A 9,232-nucleotide genomic window follows, 5' to 3' on the forward strand; every position below is an offset into this window, starting at 1 on the left:
ACAGAGCAATCTTGCATCTGTGAAGATGGAAACTCAACAGTACACCGACAAGGCCTGCAACAGCATGAAGATTGAACTGATGGAGGAGGTGCAGACTCTGAAGGGCGAGGTTCAGGGCCTGAGGGAGGAAGTGAAGGAGGAAAGGTGGCATCACGACGTAGTAATGTTGCAAGCAGAGAAGGCAGACGAGGTTCTGGCAACAGATGCCAGAGTGTCAGATTTACTGGCGTCTGTCTGGGGTCCGTGGCAGGAAACCCCCGGGCCTCGCAGCATCGTGTCGGAGCCAGTGGTCGCTGCAGAAGGCTGGGGACCCATCGGAACCGCTCCCTTGGGTATAGGTGGCAGCTAACTCGGACCCAGTCAACCCGCCTCGTTGCCTCCCTCACCCCCTTCCTCCCCCCCCGGGCGTGTTAGTTCACGGCACTGCGTTCTCCACCCTGCAGCCCCTCGGCCTCCAGACATTCTGTGAGGCGTAAGCCAGCTGAGTATGACGGGAAGGTGGCCCAATTTCAAATGCTGGCATCTGCCCAGGGCTGGAGCCAGGAAGAGAAGGCCCTGTAGCTGGTAACAGCGCTAAGGGGCCCCGTGGTGGAAGTGTTGGGGCATCTGCCGCTATCCCAACATGCCTCTTACACAAGCGTGGCGGAGGCTTTGAAACGCCGTTTCGGGCACCACCACCAGGCCGAGGTATATCGGGCCCACTTGAAGAAGCGGACTCGTGAGCGTGGCGAGACACTGTCACAGCTGGCGCAGGATGTGGAGCCGCTGGTAAGAAGGTCGTACCCTGCAGCTGCGGAAGAGATGATCGTGGTCCTGGCCCGCGATTTCTTTGTTGACGCTTTCCAGGACCAGCAGCTGCAAATCTACGTCAAGCAGGCACACCCTGAGGACCTGCAGGTGGCGCTGGCGAGGGCCATAGAGTTCGAGGCCTTCCTGAAGGCAACCAGTGGCCTAGGGCCAGCTGCTCAGCCCCGCCGTGACCTCTGGGGCCGGAAGGATAAAGTGGAGAAGGTAGCATTGAGGAAGGTGAGCCCGAGCACTTTCCAAGGCTTGTGTTGGGGCTGCGGAGAGGTAGGGCACAGACGTAGTCAGTGTCAGAGGGAGCGGGGAACACGTCCTCTCAACCGGACGGATTCTGATGCCTTCCAGCAGTACTGCAAGGACTGTGGCAGGTATGATCTCCATCCAAGTGCATGTCCTAAGGCTAAGGAAGTGGTACAGGAGGAAAACTTGGACAGGCTAGAGAAGGCCGTCCTCGGTTCCCAGGCCCCGACTTGGGTAAGCTGCCATCGAACCAGCACGATGCAGGTGGAGGGCTCAGTAGATGGGAAGCCATGCCGCCTGACAGTGGACACTGGGGCTGAGAAGACCCTAGTGCGGCTTGATATATTGGCGACTATGCACCACAGAGACTGTGTGGTGTCACGGGGCATTGTGTGCAGCCCAAGGGGCCAGTGGAGGCTCGTATTGGCGTGGGCAGCACAGTGCAGCGGCTGCCGGTGTATGTGGCCGATCTGGACGAGCACTGCTTGCTGGGCCTTGACTACCTGACGCAGAGTAAGGCGTGTGTCGACCTTGGATGGAAGCTGGTGAGTGACACTGCTTAGCTGAGATGAGCCTGACTAACCGGCGAGACGTGGAGTAATTATATATATATAAATAAAATATATATATATATTTTAAAAATATATATATAATATATATATATATATATATTATATATATCTCTCTATATATATAAAAATAACAAAAAAATTATTTTATATATAATTAAATAATATATATAATAAAATTATAATAATATTTTATAAAAATAATATATACTTTTACATACATATAAACCCCATATATAAATATTATAATATATATATTTTATATATATAATAATTTAGGATATATATATATAAATATATATTTTATATATATATATATATACATATATATATATATTTTTATATATATATATATAAATTATTTTATTATATTTTAAAATATATATTTTTGTGTGTGTGTGTTGTTTTTTGGTGTGTTTGTGTTGTGTTTTGTGTGTGGGGGTTTTATTTTAGAGATTTTATATAAAATTATATAATATCTATATATAATAAAATTTATATATATATAATAATTTTTATGTTAAAATTTTATATATATATATATATATATAATATAAATATATATAATAAAATCCCCAAATATTTTAATATATATATATATAGTTTATTTTAATATATATTTTTATATCCCTTTAAAAGTTATTTTGATTTATAAAATTATTATAAAATTCTTATTATATATATTTATTTATTGGCTTTCCCACCCCCACCCCCCCCCCCCAACACAACACCCCTTTAAAATTATTTTATTTATTTTATATAAAATATATATTAAAATATATAAAAATTTTATATATATAAACCCCCCACACCACACACATTTTATATATAATATATAATATATATATAATATATATATTATATATGTGGGGTGTGTGTGTGTGTGTGTGGGGTTGTGTGTGTGTGTGTGTGTGTGGGTGTGTGTGTGTGTTGTGGTGTGTTTGTGTGTGTGTATAAACGCATATATATATATTATAATATATAATATATTAAATATATATATATATATATTTAAAATATTTTATATATATATGTATGGTGTGTGTTTTGGTGTATGTGTGTGTGTGTATAACGCTTAAATATTTTAAATTATATTATATAAAAATATATATAGAAATATAATATATATAAAATAATATTTTTATTTTTGTTTACGCCATTTGGGTTTCTTTTTTTTTGTGCAAAAACATGGGGTTAACATAAAAAAGGTGACCGGGGCATGTGAAAAACATGAAGGGACCTGGAAACTTGAGCAACTGGCTGGAGCAGAGGAGCGGAGGAACAAGCCAAGAGAGACGCATTTGGGTGTCCCTCCTGTGAAAAACTCGGGGGGTCCCCTTTGGGGGCCGGAAAACTTTGTTTTGCCCTTTTATAAGTTTTATCGGGGGGCAGTGTGACTTGGGGTTTCCCCCCTGCATTGTGCCTATGGGAAAAGGTAGGGGTAATAACTTGTTTAATTAAAGGAAGGCTGTCATCGTGGGGTTTTTTTCCGTCCCCGGTTCAGGGCCCCGTGAATACCACGCCGTCTGCCTAGCCTCCCTTGTTTTGGTGGCAGAGAGACGAGGGGGCCGGCATAACAAATGGTGTCAGGAGTGCGTTTTTGTGAATTTGATCAGTAGATCCCCGATTTATCATGTCGCCCAAAGGGATGGTGGCAGTCATGAGGGAGGGGGGAGGCTATGATGAGGCAGGCACGATTGAGGTGAAGCCGACCCCAGAGGGGCCCCGGGATCACTGCCCATGCTGGCCAGTATGGGGGAGGAAATGGCAAAAAAGGGCAGAAGACCGGCGCAGGGGGCACACGAGCAAGCGCACCATCCGTCGAGATGCGGGCCCAATGAAGGCAGGGAACATTTTCGGGAAAAATTGTGAGGTGCTACAGAGAAATCTTGCTCTGTGAAGATGGAAAATAAAATTTACCCCGGGACAAGGCCTGCAACAGCGAAATTGAACTAAATGGGGGAAAGGTGCAGACTCTAAAGGGCGAGGTTCAGGCCTGGGGGAGGAAGTGAAGGGGGAAAGGGGGCATCAGGGCCGTAGTAATTTTTGCAAGCAAAAGAAGGCAGACGGGGTTTTCTGGAAACGGGATGCCAGAGTTTCAATTTACTGGGTCTGTCGGGGTTTGTGGCGGGAAAACCCCCGGGGGCCTCGCAGTTTCGGGGTCGGAGCCAGTGGTCGCGGCAAAAGGCTGGGGCCCCATGGGAACCGCTCCCTTTGGGGTTATAGGTGGCAGCTAACTGGGAAACCCATAACCCGCCTCTTTGGGCCCCCCTCCCCCCCTTTCCCCTCCCCCCCGGGCGGTTAGTTCACGGCACGCGTTCTCCACCCTGCAGCCCCCCCCCCGGCCTCCAGACATTCTTGAGGCGAAAGAAGCTGAGTATGAGGGGGAAGGTCCCCAAATTTTCAAATGCTGGCACTCCCAGGGCTTGGAGCCAGGAAGAAAAGGGCCCCCTGTAGCGGGAAAACAGCGCTGGGGGGGCCCCGTGGGGGGGAAGTGTTGGGGCATCTGCCGTTTATCCCAAATGCCTCTTACACAAGCGTGCGGGGCTTTGAAAGCCTTTTTCGGGCCCCAAACCCCCCCAGGCCGAGGTAAAATGGGGGCCCACTTGAAGAAGGGGGGACTCGTGAGCGTGGGGGGAACACGGGCAAGCTGGGCAGGATTTTGGAGCCGCGGGTTTAAGAAGGTCGTACCCTGCAGCTGGGGAAAGAGAGACGGGGTCCTGGCCCGCGATTTCTTTTTGACGTTTTCCCAAGGACCGCAGCTGCAAATCTACGTAAGCAGGCACCCCTGAGGGCCCTGCAGGTGGCGCTGGCGGGGGCCCATAGAGTTCGGGGCCCTTCCTAAAGGGGAAACCAGGGGCCCCTAGGGCCAGCTGTTTCCCCCCGCCGTGCCCTTCTGGGGGGGAAAGGAAAAAAGTGGAAAAGGGTTTAACATTGAGGAAGGGAGCCCGGGCATTTTCCCAAGGCTTGTTTTTGGGGCTGCGGAGGGGGAAGGGGGCCACAGACGAAAGTCAGTGTCAGAGGGAGCGGGGAACACGTCCTCTAAACCCCGGGACTTTTTTGGATGCCTTCCACAGTATTTAAAGGCCCTTTTGGCGGGTTTATGATCTCCTTTCCAAGTGCGCCCAAAGGGCTAAGGAATTTGGTACAGGAAAAAAATTGGACAGGTAGAAAAGGGGCCGTCCTGGGTTCCCCCCCCCCGTTTTGGGTAAGCTGCCATCGAACCAGCACGATGGGGTGGGGGGGCCTCAGTAGAGGGGAAGCCATCCCGGGCCTGACAGTGGACAGGGGGGAGAAAAACCCTAGTGCGGCTTGAAAATTTTTGGGGGGACCTATGCACCAAGAGACTGTTTTTGGTGTCACGGGGCATTGGGGTGCAGCCCAAGGGGCCAGTGGGGGGCCGTTTTGGGCGTGGGCAGACATTTGCAGCGGTTTTGCCGGGTTTTGGGGGCCGATCTGGACAGCACTGCTTGCGGGGGCCTTGCTACCTGACGCAGAGTAAGGGTGTGTCGACCTTGGGAGGGAAAGCTGGTGAGGGTGCACGGTGAAGTTTGGGGCCCTTGTTTTCCAGAGGTTGGCTGTGCAGGGGAAAGCTGGGCGAGGGAAACCCTTCCTTTCCGGGAAAAAAGAGTCTAGAACCCGGTGTGGGCTGCCCAAGAGTGATGGTGGGGGGAAGGCCCTTTCATGGAGCCCCCCCCCCCGGGGAAGCCCCCTTTTCCCGCGGTGAGGGGTTTAAAGGTCCCAATGATCGGTAAAAGGGGGCCCCAGGGGGCCCTCCCCATACTGGGGGGTCACCAGTGGGGGATGAGCCCAAAAGGGGTTTCCCTGGTGCCCCAAGGCCTAGAGAGGGGGGGGTTGTACCCACCCCGATTCATTCCTTTTGGACCGGGGAAAAACTCCCCCCACGGGGTGTTTTTTTGGGCGTGGCATCCCGTTTTTACCGGGAGACGGAAATCCGGGGGTTTGAGCGATGCTGCACGCGTCCCCGGCAGCAAAGCAACACACCCTTTGGTCCTTTTCGGGTTTTGGGACGGGTGGCTGATAAAGGCCCCGGGCAAGTCAATGGGCTGGTAAAAAATATGGCTGGGGTAAAGCAGGCACTATTCATTTTTGGAGGCATAGGCCCCGCGATTTGCCATCATCCCTTAATATTTTTGGGGGGGGGGGGGGCGATATTTTCCTCATTACCCCGGTGGCTGTTGGGAGATTTTGGGAACCCCAAAACATAGTTTCCCCCTCATTGGACCCCGGGTGGGGGGGGGGGTGGGGAAAAATGAAGAATTCAAATTTTTGGGGATAAAAATTTTACAAAGACTAGCTCTCCCCCCTTGACGACCTGCGAAATCCTTCGACCATTCTCTCTGGAAAATCAAAACGCCCACGGGAAACCCTTTTCCGTTTCCCAAAAGGGGCAAAAAAGGGAATGGGTAATGGTTCCTGGGTTTCCCAAAACCCAAAGGTAAGAAGGGGAAAAGCCCTCTAATCCACTGGGGAAAGATCTTCCCCTGGTAAATATGAAGGCATTTCATATATAAGAAACCTTGGGTAGTGAAACCTTTAAATGGGTTTTTCCAAATCAGGATTTGGGACTTTTTTGGGGTTTTCATCGGAAAATATTAAAAGTATGTCAACGGGGTTTCCTCGAATCACCCCCCCGCGAAAACGGTAGCCTGAAGTTGGGGTTTCGTCACCAGACGAGAGGGGCCCACCCTGCGGGGCGATAGGAAACCCTTTCCTGGGGCTAAAGTTTCATGCTCTCCTCAAAAAAACCCCTCAATCAGTGTAAGGGAATTGTTTTTAAACCCCGAGACCTGATGAGGTTTCTGGGGAGAAACTTTTTAGGGGAAACTAGGGGAAATTTTAAATGTATGGCATTTAAATTTTTTAGGAAAAAATTTGATGGTTTGGAACAGTCGACCCCAGCTCTTCTTCAAAATTTTTTAACACATTACCCCCTTCCGGGAATGGGTTTTAAATTTAGCATGGAAAACCACCTCAAGGAAAAAGCCATATTTTGCCCAACCCTTTTGGGGTTTGTTCCACTCCAAAGGGTTTATGGCATGGACCCCAACTTTTTCCTTTTTAAAAGAAAATGGAAAACCAAGATTTGGGTAAAGTGTGGTACAACGGGCCCATCAAGGGGGATGACAATGTCCGGGCCCAAAATATGCTTTTCCCCAACTGCAAAGGGCTCATAAACCCTTTTTCAAGGGCAGTTAAAAAGGTACAAATTTAAAAAGGGAAAGTTTTGGTAATAAGGGGGCAAGGAGAAAGTTATTTTTACAAAGGAAAAGCACGTGCTCGTCTGCTGTTTTGCACACCAGGTAAATCCTTTGCTTCGGTTTAGCCCATCCCCCTTTTCCCCCAACCCTTGCCCCCCAATGCTTTTACAGCACACACTCTCCCAAACTTCCTCTAAACCTTTAGTCCCAAAAATTTCTGACACTGCCTCTGGTGAATTGTTCCAAAAGAAACGGGGGGTAGGAGTGAAAGGGGGCCCATTGGGAGACTTTCCCCCTCCCCAAAATAGGTCTTTTTGGGGCCCTCAAGCAAGGGTCCAGAGGGTCAACGGTGACAGCTCCAGCTGCCACCACATCCACAGGAGCCTCTGCTGTAAGGGAGGGGTTTCCCCGGAAATAAAGGTCAGGGGACGCCCTTTTCCCAGGCAAAAGGAAAACCTGAAACCGTCCAAAAAGGGCTCCACTGCCACAACTCCACAGGGGCCTCCCCTGCTAGACAGAATGCCCCCGAAGCAAAAAGGGTCAGGGGCCCTCCCTTTTCATAGGCAAAGAAAAACCTGAACCGTCCAAGGGAAACCCGTGGAAAAATAGTTTCCCCAGGTCAACAAATATTTAAAAAAAGGGACCCCAGGATCCTGGGAAAGGGGGCAGGCCCAAAGGGGTGGGGGCAACCTTGACCACAGGGGCTGCCAAACACCTTATGAAGAAAAAAAAACGAAAGAACTGGATACCCCAATCCAAAAGGAACTGTTCCCGGGAATTTTATGCAAAATGGGAAGAAAATTTCAACAAATTTATTTGTTCATGGAAAAACCCGTTTTTTGTATGCCTACAAGAATTATGACCAGGGAAAATCGTCCCCTTTTCCTGAGGGATTCCAATTCAAGCCCATTATGGAACCTTTGACAATTTAACCCCCATGGGGAGTAGCAGTAATGGTAATCAAAAATATTTCCCCTTTCCCGGCCATCCACCGCAGACCACCTGCAGGTAAGGCTGTGAGAATAGGCTTGGCCCAAACCCTTAAAACTGTTGCACCAAACTACCTTTCCCCCCAAAGGGTGGGAAAATTAATGATTTGGAAGATCTTGGGCATTGCCACATCAATTTCCACTCTTTGAGATTTCAGTTTGGGCGGCACACCTCTGGGGGGCCTTTGTGCAACCCTCGAGGAAGGGCCTTGGGAAATCCCTTTTTCTTTAAAATAATGCAGTTTTTTCTGAAAAATGACACTCCCCCACATTTCCAAATTTTAACCCGGGACATTCTCCAAAATGACCATCAAAAGGGCCCCCCCCGATTCACAGTTGAACTTCCCTTGGCAGGCCCTAGAAGACTTGCATGGGAAATGACCCTTTTTTCCAAAAATTTTGGAGGAGGGAATGGTTTTCCAGCCAAAAGGGGTTTCAGAGATGGCACTTTAACATGCGGAATGAATCTTTTTTTTGATCAAATGCTATTGCAAAAAATCTGTGAAAAGATTTTTTCCCCCGAAATTCCTGTTAGACCTTTTTTAATAGGGTCTATAGGAGGGCACAGTGCCATCCCCATGGGGGAGAAGGGTTAATCATTCCGGGTTTCCCAAAAAATGGCCCAAAATGCTTTTCGCACCAGGGGAAAATTTTAAAACTAATTTCCCTCACCGCTCCCCTTGTAAGCTGATTTGGGGAAAATTTGGGAAACTTCAGGTTTTACATGGCTTTTCTGGAAAAAAAAAAACATGTTACCCCCTATCAATATGGCTTTTTGAAAAAATTTTAAAACAAAACCCCAGATGCACTTGTGAGGATGGAAACTGCTATACGGGAAATTTCCTTTGCCCCAGCGGAAAGTCCATGATAGCGGGGTTTTTTTGACCTTTAAAAAGGGTTACGATACTACTTTTAAAACCCTGGCATACTTTATAAGCTGTATACATTGCTTTTAAAAGGAGCATTACCCACTTTTATACAAAGTTTTTGCTGGGAAAAGGAAAATTGAGTTCAGTTGGAAACAGTTTCTCTAACCTGGAAAATCAAACGGGGGGGGTCCCAAAAAGGGGGAATTTTTTAAAATGTGACCCTGGGTTTTTTATTGTATAAAGGGCATTTTAAAGGTTTTCCCCAAATGCTGTCCCCAAACTAATCTGTATGGGGGAAAGACTTTTTCACTTTTTCTGCTCAGAAGGAAAACTTTCAGGATGTGCAAGGAGCATCAGACTGAAAAAATCAGGTTTTTACAGGGGAAAAATTTCATGGGTTCAAATTTTTTCCAAGCAAAACCAGGCTATACATTTCCCCAAAGGGGAAAGTTCCATCCTTCCCCCTATTTAGGGGCCCAAAAACCCCTTTCAATTTGTCCAAGAGGTGGGAAAACTTGGGGCTAATTTTTGACTCAAAA

The 9,232-nt window shown here is 47.8% G+C and overlaps 1 protein-coding gene across 1 annotated transcript; it reads right to left on the bottom strand.

Annotated features, from left to right (window-relative positions):
• Nucleotides 1–2,807: 2,807 nt before the first annotated feature.
• On the bottom strand, nucleotides 2,808–5,721 carry LOC119597975 (nascent polypeptide-associated complex subunit alpha, muscle-specific form-like). The gene is made up of 8 exons (XM_037947636.1): nucleotides 5,619–5,721; nucleotides 4,893–5,101; nucleotides 4,620–4,746; nucleotides 4,388–4,509; nucleotides 4,147–4,263; nucleotides 3,721–3,825; nucleotides 3,327–3,505; nucleotides 2,808–3,036 (listed from the first exon to the last, which is right to left on the bottom strand). The coding sequence occupies exons 1-8, from the start codon at nucleotides 5,719–5,721 to the stop codon at nucleotides 2,808–2,810; spliced, it is 1,191 nt and encodes a 396-aa protein (XP_037803564.1).
• Between the last annotated feature and the right edge of the window lie 3,511 nt (nucleotides 5,722–9,232).

This window comes from Penaeus monodon, chromosome 40 (assembly GCF_015228065.2).
Source record: "Penaeus monodon isolate SGIC_2016 chromosome 40, NSTDA_Pmon_1, whole genome shotgun sequence".
In the NCBI taxonomy this organism is placed as follows: domain Eukaryota; kingdom Metazoa; phylum Arthropoda; class Malacostraca; order Decapoda; family Penaeidae; genus Penaeus; species Penaeus monodon.

Bases quoted from the DNA above. Each gene is read 5' to 3' on its own strand.
- LOC119597975 (XM_037947636.1), bottom strand. From the start codon at position 5,721: ATGAATAGTGCCTGCTTTACCCCAGCCATATTTTTTACCAGCCCATTG. The intron at 4,747-4,892 runs GTCAGGCCCGGG...CAAATTCCTTAG, and splicing joins TTTTCTCCCCCCTGTCCACT to CCCTTTGGGCGCACTTGGAA. The intron at 4,264-4,387 runs GTAGATTTGCAG...AATCCTGCCCAG, and splicing joins CCTCAGGGGTGCCTGCTTAC to CTTGCCCGTGTTCCCCCCAC.